This window comes from Aulostomus chinensis, chromosome 16 (genome assembly GCF_037954235.1).
Source record: "Aulostomus chinensis isolate RoL2024-O1b breed Wild chromosome 16, RoL_Achi_v1.0, whole genome shotgun sequence".
Classification (NCBI taxonomy): domain Eukaryota; kingdom Metazoa; phylum Chordata; class Actinopteri; order Syngnathiformes; family Aulostomidae; genus Aulostomus; species Aulostomus chinensis.
Window position 1 is genome coordinate 11,457,903 of NC_141335.1, and position 19,245 is coordinate 11,477,147.

Sequence of the window (19,245 nt, forward strand, 5' to 3'; positions counted from 1 at the left end):
CAGGGAAAACTTCCTGTAATGAGGAAGAGGGGGGAAAAAAATGTCATAATTAACCCGGCACATATGAGCAGTCAGCTGAGAAAGTCTCCTCACGCATGTAAATATGAACATGTGCCTTTCTGAACGACATACACAGTTCCATTTCCTACAGATTTGCCCTCCAACCAAAAAATTCATCACTATCTTAATCCTGAGGTACTAGGTTATATGGTTTTTTTGCTTAATCTGATTTCTGCATGTTTGTTAAATCACAAAGAATGTGGTGTTGGGCCAAAAGCACTTCTTCACACTCACAAATCTCAAAAATGCAGAGCTCTTGATTTGATTAAACAGGTAATTTCAGCTAATTTCAACACATAATCAGCCCATAGGTTTTATTTTTGTTCCAAAAAGGACTGTTACAATGTCACTGTATTTATTATAATACTGTACCTGGTACAAACAAAAGGGAAACCTAAGACAACCCAGATGATCCCCTGGGGTCTGCTGCCCTCTGCAGGGTTTACAGGAAATTGCAAGTTTAAATGCAAAAGAATGACACTATTCAGTCACATCCAAGCTTTTTATGAACATTATATACCTTGAAATCACAACTGGAGACGGCCAATAAATCATTATAATTTCCTTCAGAAAGTTTATGATTTTTAACCTTTGCTTTTCTGGAGCTGATGTCGGGGCAGTCCGCACAGGCAGCCTATCAGAGTACAGCTACCATACGACTGAGTGGTGCCACACAGGCACACACAAGGCTTCTGTCAGGCTGAGCTACTCCAGAGGCAAATGAGGGCACTCAGTGTTCCACCTCAACCACAGGATTTGTTTACCTTCCAAGCAGGGGCAGGGGGGAAGAGGAGACGGAGTGTGCTTAGAGAAGAGTAGCGATGCAGTGTGTGTGTGTTTACTTGATGGGTGGAGAGCAGGATGGGGAGTAGCACAGTGACTGATAGCCAAAGATTAAAGAAAAAAACATGGGCGTCAAGATCCCAAAAAATGTCACAAAGCAGATGTACAACCCTTAAAAAAAATACACAAAAACATTTATTTTCACATGTATAAACCTAGAAACCTGCTTCAACTGTGCAGATCACCTACAGGAGAGGATTAGAGAGTCACAGGGGATGTTTAAGAGAGGGGCAAAGGGTGAGTGAGAGCCAGAATCGCCCGATAACAGAGGCGAGGGGGGGGGGGGTGTCCTGTTTCTTTTGCCCTCTCCCTTCCTTTAAATCACACAAGCCCACTCATTCAGTCTGTGTGTTCATACTAGCACACTTAGTGCATCTGTTGGTACAGTGGGTAAATGGCAAGACAGCCTTAACAACCAGTGTCTCCTTTATGGCCAGCAGTGCCAAATTGTAACTTCAAACTCCCTGACCACGTTATGACTTAAGTAAACACTCCCGGGAGAACAGGCAGGCGCCTTTATGCACCTTTTCATCTATGCATAGATCAAATGAAACAAAACTGTTTTTCATTGGAAAAAAAAATGCGTGTGCAAAGAATTACAATAAAGAAAATCCAATAGCAGCGATCATCGGGGCTGACAAAATGCCAAGATACCTTCGAAGAGCTTCGCGAAGTACATCATATACATTTTGGCAGTCGTACTTCATTGTGAAATACTTCAACTAAAATACCCAATCATATTGAAAATAAAAACTTATTCAGGTCACAAACCCAAAATACATAACTTAAGCATTTAATATGATCAACACCCTTCTGAACAAAAGTTAAGGAATCTGCACAAGATTTAAGACCGGCGAGGAAAATCAGAACGTGAAATATTAACGTCAGCCATAGATGTCTAGAATGACTTATTTTGACAAAGGGGAATTTTTTTGGTCCAGTGGGAGGAACTTGTATTTGAAATTGCACTGAGCTGATTCATTCCATCTGTAAACTGTAGGTTTGATTTGTATGATTACCTAAAAGAAAGCCCTGCAGGATAGAAACTGTTTATTCTCTTCAGCTCGCTCTCCACAATCATGTCCCAATGAGGTTAGTCAATCCTGGCATCAGTTTTTGGTCCAATGCAATATAATTTGGTCTTTATTGTTTGTTGTTCTGTTTGTTTTTTATTTTCCTCCCTGGGTTTCAATGACGATAGTTTGTGCGATGTTCTGTGTCATGCTCCAACTATGGCTCCTGTACTCATGTGTATTCACAAACTACACCTTTGATGCTTGTGTATTTTCCTCTTGATTGAAAATATGAAAATCAAAAAATCCCTTTTAAATAAAGGTTATGATTCAGATAAAAAGAGGTGCGCTCAATATTTCCAGTCTAGTCCCTTGGTTACATGAACATTGAAGCTTTTGGAAAATATATATATATATATATATATATATATATATATATATATATATATATTTCGAACATGGACAGGTTGAATGCATAGTTTTGCATGAAAATATTCATATTTTGCTCCAAATAATTGCAAACTATAGAATCTTTAGAAGTTATTTATTACATGTGGCAGAATGGCAGGCTTTTATGTCATTGCTACTACAAGCATATCAAGTAGTATCATCACCCAATGAAATCCTTCATGACTGAAATGATAGCATGAAATCAACATTAAGGGGCTACGTCAAAATCCTCCCGCTGACAAATACCTTTAATTGTTTTAAATATTTATTTGTACACAAATGTGGGAAGGGAGACTAAAAAAAGGAAATGGTCAAATGACAGCAGGACATGTATCAGCATCCTTGTCAAAGCTACATGGATCAGGAAATAGCTCTCGTCCAACTTCGATCAACCTTCTTTGCCTAATGGAGGCAAATAATTGTTATCTTTTGGAAATAAGCAACAGAGGTAGCATCAGCATCAAAACAGCACAGCTCAACGGTAATACAAACCGATCAATACGTAACAGTGTGCAAGTGACTGCCCCAAAATTGAACTTAACAGAAAACTCGAGGTCGATTAGTCTACAAGCATACAAAAGCATGGGTTATGCCATTACTGAACATTTGAAAACAGCAGAGAGAAGTTAATCCACAGAAGCACAAGCAGCGCACACGCAAATGTAGCAAAGCAGCAGAACACGTCGCTTAAAATCAGGTGAGCCCACAGAGATCCAGTGACCTGATAACTTAGAACATGTAGGACAACAAGAGGAAGACTGGATCAACAGCCGTCACTCATGATTCACTCTTCAACAACAAGATCCAAATCTCCCTGCAAGCAGAGCGACCTTCAGGTAGACTGTTGGTATACGTCCACCTGTAATCATACACAGGTGTGGCTTATTCAGACAACACTGCTGGGAGCTGATTGGCTGACGATGACCTCGCAGTGGAGTGCCTCATATTCCCAGTCTAGAACTAATATGTGATACTGAATTGGAGTTTGGAGGTCACTTGACATGGAAGCTACTGAAAAAACAAAAAGATTGAAATGCTAAATATGTATATGGAAAAAAAAGGGGGGGGGGACAAAGAGAGCACTTAGTTCTGCAGTATAAATACAAAACCATGAACTCATGGAACCATGAAATCATGCACAAATTATTGCTGTGAAATATTGGAGGAAAAAAAATATAATAAAACAAAATAAATATGAAAAATGTGACACAGAGGTGTGCCCCGTATGTCTAGCCTGCACTAGTATCTGGTACTGATTTGGAGTCCCTTGGTCACGTGACAAGAGGTGTCAGTGCAAGCAAGCGTGCGCAAACAAGTATGGTTTGCATTCTAAAATATCACAAATTAAAAGAATGTGTATTTCTAGCAGCACATTTAAAGAAGTGTGTTAGGACGAATGAAATATTCCTTTTACTATTGCGACGAAATAGAATTCTGTCCTTTTGAGTTTTCTTGAAAGTTCGCAGATTGCAGGTGCATCAGCTGGACGAGGTCGTCTCACAGTAACATATTCCTTTTAGTCTTGGGTGATTAATCTGCTTGGAAGATTGCAAACTATTTCCAAACAGATTTTCCAAAGAAATAATTTCTTTCCTATCAAGTTGTGCTGACATTTTTCCTATTTCTTCATACAAAACACACACAAAAAAAAATCGGTTCAATTGTTAAATTCTTGATGTAATTGTTTATTTTTTATATATATCATTGTTTATATATCTATATTCCCCTTGGCTAGTCAATCATAAAGACAGAATTTCACTGCACATTTGTAAATCTTTCAGACCAGCTGTTCATTTGCCATCAGCATGAGCTCCAACACATTGAAAACCAAATACTTGGCAATCCAAAATAATACAGAATATTCTGTGGCAGACTTGGCTTCTTATTCCATTATCAGACTTTTCCTCTTTTGGAGGATTAAATCATCTGCTGTCAGAATATTCAGCATCAGGGAAATGATCTGGGAGAAAAATGATCAACAGCTGTGAAGTGCTTTCTCTCAGCTGGGGCGTAAAACAGACGTGAAAGAATGCAGACATGAATGGAGTCCCTGTTTCTGCTTTTTTCCCCCTCTAGTTATACCCACTCGGTCTTTCGGGGATCCTTGGTAACAGCATACATTTGGAAATGAAGTTCGACTCTGAGTGTGTGACTGAGAGCACATGTTCGGTCTTTATGGATCCTCATCCCGTTCAAGTGCTTTGAAAAATAAAGGACATTGATATAAAAGTGGAGGTGCTTCTTGCTAATCTGGCACAGGAATTCAGAAACAGCGAATTATAAGTGTGGTCGATTCTAAGTAGATTAAAAAAAAATACACATGCGCAAAAATTCACATCTTAAAAGCTGTCATACGATAAATATCCAGACACTGGAAAACATCTTTTAGGTCATACCTTGATGAGAACACACAGGAAAGAGAGTGTCGGTGGGTTGTTTTTTTTTACACAAATGTTCAAATCCAATGAGAAAATGTTAATAAAACTGTTACTCAAAAACTTGACATTGTTGACACAAATATTTACTCAAGTAAATCAATTTGCTGCTACTTCATACTCATAATCCATTACGATTTGGAGGCAAATATATTTTTCTTTTTTCTTGACGACATTTATTTCACAGTTAAAAGTTACTTCCCTCTTAAAATAAATTATATCTATCTATCTATCTATCTGTCTATCTATATCTATATCTATCTATCTATCTATCTATCTATCTATCTATATATATATATATATACCACTAATGTGCTACAGATTTGCCCAGTTGCCCAGGTTGATATACAGCATTAAATGCTCTCAAATCTATTTATCATTCAGAAAAACAAAATATTCTATAAGAACATCATATATCAATGGTGCCATTTTTCATCCTGAGTATTTCTGTTGACTTCAAATACTTATATTTTGTACAGTTTTACTCAAGAAAACTTTTGAATTGAGTTGAACTGACTCGAGTAAAGAATGAGAACATCCTCCATCGTGACGAATTACTTGGCTTCACGGAAGAGTCAGGAGCTTCACTGTAAAACTTTGGATTCCTGATACTTCGACTGGGAATCTGGGCAGGATGTTCTCGTCACAAAGTATCCATATTAATGTTGTAAACACCGGGGTAGTGTAAGCGCGCTCCTATATGTACCTCTAACGCATATCCTTTTCCGTGAGCAGAGCAGCAGTTTCAGCAGCGCCTCGGTCCAAACTGAACACAATGCTGCCATTGAACTCCAGTCACAGTGGATACCTTTATACGCCATCAAGAGTGACAGTTAACGCACCCGCACCTGGATTTCACTAAGCCACATTAATGTTATTGAGATGGAATATACTGTATTACCTGACAAGTAAACCATCAACACATAAGAATCTCACAACTTAAAAAGTGATATATTGAACTTTTTTTAAGGTTTCGTGTGTATTTTTTAAAGACTGGTAGTGATTTAAAAAAATCTTTGCACAGTCAAAAGTGGTCTGTGGACCAGATTTGTTATAAATCAGTGAATCAGCTCTGACTCCATACCTGGTGCTTCACAGCGCCAGCAAACAGGAGCAGCGGTTTATTATGAGGGATTCTGCAGGAATTTCCCTAAGAGGGAGAGCTGCACTGGAGGCTTCTAACCCTGAAGTGCTGTGTCATACTGGATATTGAAGGGAAAATGTGTTACTGACAAATATTAATATTATTCATGTTTCTAGCCTTAAATGGAAAAAAAGCGTAATTTGCATTTCAACTACTCATCAGTATTTTGGGGGGTGGGGGGCCTCACAGAGACTTTTCGTTTTGCCTACTTGGTGATTCCAGAATTAAAAGAAAACAAAAACACCAGCCACATATAAGCGTGAAGCTACTGGAGCCCTTGAAGACTGAATATCTGACTGAATTTCAGACGGCATATTTTTGGAGCACTACGATACCGTCTCCTCCTGACATCACGATCCTAGATTTACTTGTGACCGGAGTCACAATATCAAAACCCTATTAAAGCAGATCTGAAGTGGTTCTACTGACCTATTAGACTGGTAAAGATATGAGAAAATACATATTTAACTCAAGTGACATTAAGCTTAAGAAGACACAAACACACGCACGCGCCAGCACAGAAAATAAACAAGACAGGTGCATAACTTTCACTGTAGTTTATCCCTGAAAATCTACCCAACAACCATCGATAAACTCTTGTATAATAATCTCTAACAAGTTAGGTTTCATTCTGACAAAATACAGTTACACATGAATGACATGAAGCTATCAGGCTTCTTCAGTGACCACAGTACATAAATAAATATTTCTTCTTACCGTGCGTCTCTTCAATGCAACAATGAGGCACCAAATCAGTGAATAAGAATATTATTTTATGGCTAAAAAGTTACTGACTGCAGTAAAACATCAAGAATGCATTTGGTGTCGTTTATGGCATTTGGTCTGTGCAATAATGGCTCCAATCCCTTTTGTGATTCACAGCTTAAATTGTGACATCACCATTCGTGAAATAGTTTCTCTTCAAGCAAACTGATAGATTTATTGGTTAGAGACTTTTTGTCATCTGCAAACTTGTACCCAAACAGTTTCATGGTGGGTCCACACACTCTCTGCACCACCTGAGCCAGTGTAAAGGGAATGCTAAATCTCCATTTCTCCGCCTGCTCTGATGAGTTCTTCTGAGTGGAATAAAACCCGCTAGCCTCCTGTGTGGTCTGGGTGTTCCTCAGAATCCACTCCCTAGCTTGGTGACTGAATGGTATCCCTGTGAACTTGTACATCTCCTCTGCTTTCTGCATTGGGTAGCGAGCAATATCCTCGTAACGCACCAATATGAAGCGTCCTCTCAGCCAGGGGGGTTGGCTCAGTCCCATCTCTGCCATAATCCTAATGTGTTCGCAGTTACCTTTAAGCCTCCTCACCTCCTCATCATCCACAGGCACCTGGCCGTCCTGCGCCCAGGACTTCCACGTCCGATACATTGAGGAGAAAGCTGCCATGCGGGATGCTAAGGTGGCACGTGGATCTCGAACCAGCTGGATTATTCGAACATCCAGGCGAGGGTCCTCCATCAAGGGCTGCAGCGTTTCCAGCTGACGCACACGGACGGTTTTAATGGCGTGGTGTTGCTTAGAAAGGCAGGACTCTGATGCAAGTGTGAAGTTGAGCGGCCCACAGCGACGACTTTTGCAGTGATACCTGTAAAAAAAGAACCTGGTTTAGTTTTTGTATAAATATCTCACAATATTATTGTGAGAGGAAAAACTTTAAAAGCATTGAAATCTCTCCTTAATAATCAACGAATAAGATGACTCTTAAAAAAATGTCAAAGCTTTAAATTGTCTTTAAAAAAAGACTCTGAAGTGAAAATAATCAAAACCGTATGTGATAACATAAACCTTTATAATGTTCAGATATTATGGAGGCTGTGACGTTTCCATTAGCAAGTCACTTCCTCCCTCTCACTGTAACAAGAGTGAAGGTATACTCTATCTTCTGTTTAGGATTCATGTCTTTCTTTATGAGTGTAGTGTGTATCTACAGAATGTACCATACTTCTCAAATACATCTTTGATCACAGGAGTGCAGACAGGCTCTTGACACAGCGATAAACTCGACTCTCTGCGGAAAAGGGCCGAGGTGACGTGGTCCTGAGGCGGGGGAGAGATGAACTTCTCCAGAGGAGTGAAATCACACAGGAAAAGCCCCTTGAGTATATCGCGGTAGATTCCTGCCAACGCTGTCCCATTGTTGGCCTCACCAGCCATGGTAAGAACACGCTCAGCATGCCATAGGGGCTCAAAAAGGTAGAACATATTGTCTCCATGCTGGTTGAAAAATTCCCCAACAAAGGAGGACCCAGTTCTTGTGGTAGCCAGGAGTAATATGTCCTTACGACCACTGTTATCACTGGCGGTGTCTTGTTCTTCTTCCTCGCCTTCCTCTGCAGGATTTGAGTAATTCCCCTTTGTGCCACTAAGATGCAGCATGTTGAGAGCCATAAGGTCATTTTGCGTTGTGTTGCTGTAATCCAGTAGAGATGCTGCAGTCTGCTGTGGGGTCTGCCTCTGAATCAGCTTATCAGAGACCCTGATGAAATACAAACTTGGTACAATAAAACTAATAAATACTCAAAAAGGCAGCAGCATAAAACCGGTGAGACACATCGCATACACAATTCACAATTTGCATTTAGCAAGAAATTAACTATCTTTGAGTTACAGTTTCAGATCCAGGCTGTTAAAAGCAAACTCTTCCTATGTACCCAACCAAGTTGCAGCCAAAGCAGTGTAAAAAATGCACAAACAAAATTGCCCCCGAAAATGTATGGGTTCCAACTTAAGCCCATGCTTCCCCCTGGCACTGAGTGCGGTAAAAATTCAGCTCCATAGTTTTGGAGCAGCGGCTCATTTGACCAGTGATTAGATGCTGATTAAACTTTTATTTTCAGTGAAAGTACAAAACCATCAAGTCAAACATTTGGTGTGACCGCTCCAGTTTTATTTTCTTACCTTGATAAGATGTTGCTTTCTTTTTCAAGGATGACCAAGGCAACGATACAGATGAAGACAATCGCATATTTGGTCTTCATTTTTTGAGTCATGGCTTGGTAACTTAATGTCTAGACGGTCGGTGTGTTGGTCATGGCTTCTCATAAATAAGGTAGAGCTTCATTCTGCAATAAAAAACAAATACTTCAGTTAGGACAGTAACAAGCGGAGTAAGCAACTGTTGTCATGCTCAAACTAGAATGCAGGATAATGTCACTAAAAAAAAGCAAGGTACTGTTGCTGAGTCAAGGGCTGTGCTGAGTGTTTTGAGTGATTATAGATATGTCTCATATGTGTCCAGTGTACTAGTGGCCAGCAGTTACTGTTGTACAGTGAGTCAACCCCCCCCCCCCTTTCAAGAGACACACTGATGACTGATGCTAGTGTCCATGGGTTGTATCTTCTAGCTAGTGTTCGCCTCCCACGTTAATGTTGTTTTGCTAAAATCCAATACTGATACTGATGATGTGCAGGTATTATCATGCATCCCTTATCCAGATTGAATCCTGATTGAGTTTAGATGGTCTTCACAGCCAAAACCACTTCCATCCATCCATCCATCCATTTTCTTTTGCTTATCCTGTTAAGGGTCACGGGGGGCTGGAGCCTATCCCAGCAGCTTTCAGGTGAGAGGCGGGGTTCACCCTGGACAGGTCACCAGTCCATCGCAGGGTCAACACATATTGACAGACAACCATTCACACTCACATTCACACCTACGGTCAATTTAGAGTATCAATCAGCCTCGTCCCCTCTTGATGTCTTTGGACTGTGGGAGGAAGCCAGAGGCACAGGGAGAACATGTAAACTCCACACAGAACGACCCCGTGCCCGAGCCAGGACTCCAACCTTCTTTCTATGAAGCGAAACTGCTCACCACTGCATCACCGTGCCACCAATACCACATAGAAACTTAATTACATTTGGAAGTGATTTGACGTGTCTCAGCCTGGACTCTCCAAACGCCTTCCTTCAACTGCAAGAGATCAGTCTGATGAGGCCTTAAAGTCTCTGGTGGCTCAAGAGCCCATGAGAATATCCCCAAGCACTAGTATATTAGAATTTGCCTCAGTTTGCTAAATATTCTACAGCCTCTTCTTGTTGCTAAAACTAGGCTTTTGTGCCTCTACTGACGGAATGCTTTTAAAAGAAACAATGTCTGTTGGTCCCTGACAGGGGGAGTGGCTGCTGCTGTTGCTCCAGGGGCTCTTCTATTGTTTTAGCGCTGACATCAGCCATGAAGGTGTGTTGTCAAAGTGTGTTGTCAGTTTTCTATGCAGAAAAATATCGATGTTCATCACCCGATTTTGCCTCTTCATGAAAACTCAAAGTGTTTTTGACATCTGAACAGCACAACTGCACTGATTTAGAAACCTCGGGAATGTCAAGAGGTTTGTCTAACGAGCAGCTTTTGTGAACTTCTTTTGTCTTTTTTTTCTTAGAACCACAGAAAAAGACTGCTTGGGGGGGAAGATGGATGAGAACGAGGGTGGGGGGGTTCATGTAAACAGGGGGGGGGGGCGGGGTTCACTGCTGGTGATCTCTGTGAAACACTTCCATGTTGTACAGTCAGAGGGAACAGCAATTTACTTTTTCAAGTTAGCAACTGAACCTTACGACATAATTACAGATTCATCATTACTGACATTTCAACCTGGTCACTGACTTTCGCCATGTAACACACGGCGAAAGTCGCAGCTTGCTAGTTGAAATATTTAATCTGCGCTTTTACCGTTTTGACAATGACATTCATTGAATTTTTGTTTTCAATACTTAATTCCAAATCATTTTTCTCAGCTTTGGGATCTATTTTCCCCCTTACTGAAACAGAAATGTAGGCTATAGCCCAGCCCCTCCATGTCATTTGGACCTGTCAAGAGAATGAATAATTTCTACAAAGCATATCATTAAGGAGGAAAATAGTTCTCAAGGCGTTGTAGAGTGACTGTGTAGTCTGTAAGTAAATATCAGCCAATTATCTGAGCTTAATACGCCATAGCCTTCAAACTGTCAGGCTGAGGCACTTGAGCTGAGCGCTTTTACATATTCAAGAGTCGATGGAGCGTTTGGCAAATCTGACTATCTGCTCAAGCAGAAACTCACATCACTCTGTTTATCATCTCACTACAAATTACATTAATGGCTGCCTTCAAAACCCTGAGGCTGCATCACTGGGAGAAAGTTAAATTCACACTGAGCGCTTCGCAGTTCATCCAGGGGTGTTCATGTAAACAGACAACTCTTCTGACCAAATATAAAAACCATTACAGCGCCAATATATGTGGCATTTATCATTTCTATTTGGTTGACTGATTTTACACAAATCTGCCACAACATTGAGACCACCTGCCTAATATTGCGTTAGTCACCTGTCACGGAAATATTGTGAGCTGGTTAACTGGTGACAGAGGGCATTTCAGGACCCGAATGTCTTAAACCGAAGCTCAGCAGTGATGAAGGAATAAGTTAACACTGTTTACTTACAAAACATGAAAAGAAAAGCACATAAATCGGATATATTTATCGCATTATTTCAACCGGTGACGAGCAAAGCAGGAGAGCTATGAGAACAACTGGGATGATGTCATTATTGGCCATTAGACAGATCCTGATACATTTTAAAAATGACCAATATCTGCTGATACTGATAACAATGCCCATAATATCATGCAACCTGAATTTTAGATGATTACCAAAAAATAAGCTCAGGGAAACTCAAATGGAATACTGCTTAGCTCCAGACTAACCACTTCTTTTTTTCGCCACGATGATGTGATCCAGGGCCCCTATAGAATAGTAGGTAGTTGTTCAGCCAGTTGTTAGCAATCACCATCTTTAAAGACCCAGAAACTCTTAGACATTCGCTTGAGTAGTACTTGTCAACCTGATTTATTCCATTCCAAGCATTACGACATCTTACGCTAGTATTTCACAGGGTGCTGCACTTCTTTTTGGCTTTGTCAGTGTCAACAGCTCAGCTTGTGAGTCAATTTATTTCCCTTTCAACCAGCATGTTACAACAACTAATCTGCCCCACCCCTTGAACCTTTGTAGGTGTAGTTATGTCGTCATGGATCACTTCCCCTAGAACTGGTTTTCATTTTATGATGAATTTAAATGACTCATATTTACCACTTAGAAATGAAGGAAACTAACCGCCTTCTTGTCTGCACAAACACAAACTGGGAACTTTTGGTGACAAGAGACACAAACTTAAATTACACAACAGTGAGAGGATGGATGGCGGCGAGTGTTTGAGTACATCTCCAGGAAATGTAAAGCTTCTATAGTGACGCAAACAGATTGTGGAGAGTATGTGGAGCCCATAGAAGGCATTTAGGGGGGAGGGGCGATTGAATGGAGGCTTTTGCAACATCTCCACCACCGAAACCGAATGAACGCATACTAATGAATACCCCTGCTGATTCCTCTCCAGCCTGAAGGTTTCCTCATCAGATTTAGTTCGGTTGATGAGGATTTTCTCATATTATTTTTTTTTAGAGAGAGAGAAATATTGATTACTACGAGACACGCACAGCCTCCATGTTTGCACAACCGTCAAATACCTGCTTCATCTAAGGAAACATCATTTGACACTGTTGTACTACGTTACTACGCATTCTTTGGAGAAGCAGGGTCTCTACCGTTTCTCCCTGGGTTGTTTTTTTTATTTTATTTTATTTTTTATACGCTTCGAATCATGCTGACAGAAAAAAAAACACTATGTGGAGATGCTCAGGTAGAGGTTCGTTACCAACCTTGAACCGGTCTCTCCCTGCAATCCAGCGAACCGTCCTTGTTGATGTTGTGAGAAACAACGTCGTCCTCCTCACAGCATCTTCTCGGCGCTGCTGCATTGTCTCGGACGAGGACACACGGCTTCATTGTATCCTGGGACGCGGGCTCTTCCTCCGGATGAATGAGACGCAGCGTGGAGGACGGAGAAAGCTGGTCTGCGGGGAAACCTCCGCGGAAGTGAGAGTAAAGCGAGTAAAGCAAGAATGATGCCAAATGACTATTTTAAGAAAATATTTATTATGCAGCGTCAAAAAATATTTCAATTCAGAACCAAGACTTCCAAACTCGCCAACCCGATTTACTGATGGTTAACATTTTTTTGCCGTGAAAGAACTTAAGTGATCTAATCGCTTCTAAACTTTCTTCCTCCTTAACTTTTCTCATCCGCACGAGTCGAGCGCACGAGCACGATCGCGTCACCGCTCTCTTGCATGGGACATCTTGTGTAGGCAGAGTCACGTGATTACACCCCCAAAACCCCCCCTGCAATTTAAAGTATAAAGACCCCCCCCCCCCCCCCCCCCCCCCCGTTAGAGGGACCGGAGTCCACGCCACCTTGTGTTGGAAGTCGGAACATCCGATGTCTGCACAGCTCGAGATTCACGCGTTCCAATATTACCAGAAACGTTCTGAGGAAGGTCTTAAATCATTTACTGCACCAAATTCTGACGTCGTTTTTTATTATTATTATCTCCAATTGATTTATGTCGCTCTTCATTTTCTACTGGATTGTTCTTATTGAGGTGAAATGAGCCCATATTCCTTTTCTCATCGGCATAGTTCTACTTCTTTCGATTTTGCTAGTTTGTCTGTTTTTTTTAAATTTCCCAAATAAAGTAAACCCTAAAACTCAACTAATTCTTAACGAGTCCGACCAGAAATTTCTTCAACATGGACTTATTTTTACTGAAAAGAAATTGATGAATGGATGCTATACGTGTTGTATATTTTTATTTTTATTTTTAATGTTGGTTTTGAAAGGCTCTCACTGTCTCTTGATGTTTGGTCGAACTGGATCTACATAATCTGATCCATCAGCCCAACTTCACATGTAAATACTCAGATAAGGATTGAGCAACACTCTTCAAAGAGAGAAGGAGTAACTCAGATGGTGGCATGTCTTGAGAAAACTGTGTCAAATTGCATATTTCCTTCTTTATGGAAGTAGGAATAAAGTGAAATATTGATTTCACATTTACGCGTGCTTGTTTTTTGTTGTTGTTTGGATGACAGGTATAACAATGTATAATGAGCTTACGTGAATTACCAAACGCGCCAATCACTTTATCAGTAACAGATATTTATCACTCCCTTGGTAAAGGAAAAAGTGCTTCATTCTTTTTTTGTCTCTATTTATCCACTTATTGGAATTCAATACATATATAAAAGCCGCGCATTTCATCACAGTTTATTAATTTAGGTTACATTACATCTCAGAACATGACATTTCATATAATTCAGAGACACATTCCGAAGAGAGAAATTCCCAGTTTAAAAGAAAAAGAACATTTAACACTTTCCAGCAGGAAGATGGGAGCTCACAGATGAGGCTGGGATTATAGTGTATTCAATCACTGCTGGATTCTGCTGGGACAGGGCTAATTCCTGGTAGATGGGGTCAATAACATGTACTGCAGGCCAAGCAGCCCCTTTTCTTTCGGCCTTTGATTTGACATTGAAGTATTGTATTAACAAAACATGTCATTGTCAAGAATTTTCTCAGGTGTTTTTCCAATGTGTACGAGGTCCAAAATCCTCCGTCCCTCCACCCTCAAGTTGAGTGAGAAAGAAAAAAAAGACCTAACCTGAGAAACACAGATGAAATAAACCCATAAAACTTTAAAGCGAGCCACAGAGGAAATATCTTTCCCCCCTCCCACCCCCCACCCCCCAAAACGGCACGCAAGAGACCAACAGATACACAACAACATCTGATAATGAAAACTTGTGGGAAGACAAAGAGAACAGAGGGTTAAAAGATGTCAAGAGCACTCAATGGAACAGCAAAAGAAATGAATAATAGAGAGAGAGAGAGAGGGAGGGAGAGAGACAGAGAAAGATGAACAGAAGCAAAATAGAAAGTCAGAGACAAGCAACAACATCTATTACAGATTAACAGTAGGATATCTAGAGACTGTAATTCGTGGAGTTAAAAGCTACGGAGAGATTGACTAAAAGATGACCAACATTTTAGCTGAACTGTGAATAATATTTCATCAGAGAGGAACAGATGAGTTTTAACAGACTTCCAACCCAGATGGAACATGATGTTTGATTAAATCATTCAATCAATCTGATTTAATTTTGTCCGCATTGGTTTTGCATGTCCATGAATGAACTGCACAGATGTGAGTAATAAAAGTAGCTCCGTTTGAATACTTGCATTGTTTATTGTGGCTGGCTGTCACAGTTCCCTGGTACATTTCAGTGGAACAAACCAAACGTCTAAAACATTTGACCTTGTATCTATATATTGTTTGGTCCCATGAAGAATAACGAGTCGGACGCGGTCATTGCTACATCCATCCATTATTCGGGTGTAAACAATCCCATTCATTCTTGTGAGTGAACAAAACGGAATGATTTTTTTTTTTTTTTTTTTTTTTGGAACTCTGAAATCACCACTGCGTTTTGACCACTTGGGGGTAGCAGTGTTAAAGAAAGCAAGCTCTCAATAGATCAGCGATCAGGCTGTCAGACGTCTGTTCAACAGTATTCCTTTGAAAAATCACCCGCAAGAAATGATGGACATTATCACAAATTACATTTATTTATTACTTATCTTATTAGGCACTTGAATTGCGAGAATATTCAAGACAAAGTGAAATAGAGATAATGAGCGAGTTTGTCCTGTTCTCCTGCACAAATGGGTTATTCCAGCATACTGTCTATTTTATGACTTTATGTGTTTACATGTCATTTACAGACATATCTATATATTTGTATGTTTTTGTTTGTTTCCTCATACATTTAAGGTCCTGCCGTGTCGTCATCAGCTGCAGTTCCAACGTCAGACACCCTGATGTTGAGTTGAAACTCGTTCTACTATCCCTGCTGTGGAACTTAATATCTGTAAAAGATCTCAAGACTTCATCTGCTCAAGGTCACTTAAGTTCATGATATGTTCCTGTTGTGCATCTTTCTCCGGATTCACGACTGCACATCCCCTCTGCTATGAGGTTTATTAAATGAAAAAAAAAAGCTGTTAACCTACAGTCCACTCTCTGCGTGGAGAGATTAAAGGAGTGACCTAGTTTTAGAGTGGACCAGGACTAAAAGCAAACCTCTGCCCTTGGCAAACCACACTAGAGATTATCAATAATAATCCAAAATGGAAAAGCTGAATTGGGTATCTTGACAACAGGTGCTCTGACAGACAGAGCTATCGCGTAGTGACACAAGTACTGCATACGACAAATGACACTCTTCTTTTCTATAGTGGATTCAAAAACATTTGGACGAAACAAGGATTTAAACATGTAGGTTTTTTTTTCCCCTCTAAAAACAAAAGCGCTCTCGCAAGAAATACTGCTTCTTCTTTTTATTTTAATTCAATTCATCCTTTTGAATGTAACATTATGAATATGAGGTATATCTGGAATACTCGGGCGTCTTGTAATCCAAAATATTAAAGGGTTATTAGTGTTCTGCATATTTTGAATCAAGAGCCAAACTAATTCTACCAGCTGCAGCAGTTCTCCCTGTCAACATCCCTTCCTGATAAGACGCCAAAAACGTGCTCTGAACTTCTACTTCATGTGATCAAACGCAGCAAATCCATATTTTTCTGAGGAACATACTTTCTCGTGTAATCACTTTCTTGTCATTTTTAAGTAAAATTGTCATTATGGCAAAATATCTGGTGCACTTCTGTTTTTGCCTCATAAATGACATTATCCTCGTTAAAGTAAAGGAACGGCAACTTTCTTGAATATTTGTGTAGAATATTGTCAACACGGCATACTTAAATTTGATTTGGGTTTTTTGCCATTTGAAAACGGTTGGCTTCAAGATAAGAGATGAAATGACCAAATATGAAGTTTAACTTCACAAAAGTCAGAGAACTCGCTTTGATTTTTTAAATCGTACACCAAGTCTCAGATTTGTAGTTATTCCAGATTATTCCAGATATTTCCACTGAACACCAGAAGTTCCCTGTTGTCTCCCCAAACTTTTAACCCCTTGACCCCCAGTCTCCCTAAAGTGCGAACACCAGCACTATGGGCTAATTTGTATACGTCTTAATTCAAATCAATTTTGAATGTAACAACAATTTGATCGGTTGTATTGCAGAGGAACAGTGTATGATCTGCGTTTCTTCCCATGTTGCTCTTCATTCTTCTTTTGAACTTTGTTGTCATGCCGATGAAAGCCAAGATCCTTTTTTTAAATGAGACCATGACTGATGTTGTCCATCTGCTCAAAGCCTAACACGACATTCTCCAACTTTGTTGATGACAGATTTACGTCCACGTAAATATTTCATGATGTCCATATGCTGTTGACTTGACCTTGTCTACTGATGACTGCAGTCAAAATCAAATGGTGCACATGCAGCACAGGAGACTGAGGTGATAAATAAATGGATGAAATTTCCCCGCAGGGCAGCCCGACGGCTCCGTCCTGAACAAAGAGGTCAGCGTGTGCTGCTCTGATTGGACGCACGAGATTAGAAACTAAGATGAGGACTTGATGAGCAGTAAGCTTTAACCATATGATTTATTTTTTAGTGATAGTTGCAAGAATATTTGCTCATGTAATCTTCGCACAGAGGTTTTCGTGATATATATGGTGGCGCACGTGTTTATTTTCACTTTCACTGTGACAGGTGATAAAAAAAACAATAACCATCATCTGTTTGTGAGCTCGACTAATACACCACATGTTCACCAGGCGATTCATTCTGCTCGCAGCAGCATTGTGTGCATTAATTGTGCTTTACATTTATGTCTGATGTCCACAGACAGGCCTGTGCATTACAAGATGAAGAGGGATTAGACCACAGTGGGTTAATCTTTAGGCCTGCCATCTGCCAGGACCATGAGAATTAAACCTGACGCTACGGCCTTGACCATGCAGAAGTGAACCCACCAGGTGATCTTTTCAAGTAAATATAATCTGACACCTTATTGATGTTGTGCTACAAAACTTGAATGCTTCGCTTTCAAGCTGCCAGATGTTGCTAAACTTGAGTCTAATGTGCTATAAATCAGTTTGTGGCTTTCACTCTTAGACAGTTTCCGTCTTAACCGTATTCCAACTTTGCATAAAGCACAAATGGTGCACCGACTGAGCTCACGGCATCTTTACCATCCATTCATGCAGCACCGTTCAGATTAAAAAAGTAGATTTAACGTCAACACGAGAGAGGACTGTAAAAGGTTTACTCGTGTTTCTAAATCCTTTCGCATGCAACATGTTGTAGCTGCAGCACCATTCAATAGGTTTGACAATTTCGCAAACGACATGGTACCTTTTATATAATACATTTTGCAGAGACCATATAATGTTTGTTTGTTTGTAGCTCACAGAGAAAAGGTTGGTAGCGTCAAAGGTCAAGTGGCCGAGTAACCAAAAGGTCACGGGTTCAATCCGCTGGGTATAAGTGTGAGTGTTTATGCCTGTTCGTTTGTGTGTGAACGAAGCCACAAAGAGTTCCTGTAAATCAGACAGGCGCTACACTAAACCCTTTAAATGCTCACATAACATTGGTAGGGAAGCGCTGGAGACCACAAAAGTGACGATTGTTGAAGGTTAATCTTTACTATGAGGAGTTTTTGAGTTGTTTTACAGACTTAAAGTGACGGAGACTCACTTTATTCATAAAATAAGAGAAAATAAGCAGAAAGAAACAGAGAGACACTTAGAACTTATCAAGTGGTTGGTGTTTGTATCTTAAAATAATACATTAGTTTACAAGAGTTTACCTCAAGGTGGCAAAGGGGATTATCAAACAAGAAGATTATGCTGCCTCAGCTCTTAAAATACTATTCAAAAAAGTCCCAGAGAGACATTAAGTTAATCAGTGGGGTTTTTTGATTAAAGAGATTCAGCACATACGAACAACAGAACACAAAACAGAAATTCACAAAGAAGAAACTAACAACTTGCAAAATATGTTCATTAAAAAAAAATCACGTTTTTTTTTCTGACGCATTCTCTCGTTTCTCATTCATTTTTATTTACAGTCCTGACCTCTACAATAACATTTAAACAGGATTTATAATTCCATCAGATCATTCACTGCTTCAATCTGCATCATCCTCGATTTTATGATTACTCTATAATTGAGTAAATTGTTGTTAATAGTACTTTTTTTTTCTCTCTCTCTTTCTCTCTATGGAACAGATGGTTGTAGAGTGCATAGCAGATGGTACTGTATACAATATGGGCCAAACACTGGTCAGTATTACAGAATATATTCTGCATCCTTTTAATCCGTCTACTTTGTCCACAAGTGGTTGGTTGCAGCATTTGACTGAATGTCTCATAATTCAGTGACAAATCACACAAGTGACATTTTAATCTCAGTCAAATTATATGGATATCAT

General features: G+C 40.0%; 1 protein-coding gene across 1 annotated transcript; it reads right to left on the minus strand.

Annotated features, from left to right (window-relative positions):
• Positions 1–2,566: 2,566 nt before the first annotated feature.
• Positions 2,567–13,135, minus strand: chst3a (carbohydrate (chondroitin 6) sulfotransferase 3a). The gene is made up of 4 exons (XM_086181149.1): positions 12,655–13,135; positions 8,858–9,021; positions 7,902–8,435; positions 2,567–7,544 (listed from the first exon to the last, which is right to left on the minus strand). Exons 2-4 carry the CDS (start codon positions 8,947–8,949, stop codon positions 6,842–6,844), a joined length of 1,329 nt encoding a protein of 442 aa, XP_086037275.1. The 5' UTR covers positions 8,950–9,021; positions 12,655–13,135; the 3' UTR covers positions 2,567–6,841.
• Positions 13,136–19,245: the final 6,110 nt, after the last annotated feature.

Bases quoted from the DNA above. Each gene is read 5' to 3' on its own strand.
- chst3a (XM_086181149.1), bottom strand. From the start codon at position 8,949: ATGACTCAAAAAATGAAGACCAAATATGCGATTGTCTTCATCTGTATC. The intron at 8,436-8,857 runs GTAAGAAAATAA...GTATTTCATCAG, and splicing joins GAAAGCAACATCTTATCAAG to GGTCTCTGATAAGCTGATTC. The intron at 7,545-7,901 runs GTATGGTACATT...CTTTTTTTACAG, and splicing joins ATCAAAGATGTATTTGAGAA to GTATCACTGCAAAAGTCGTC.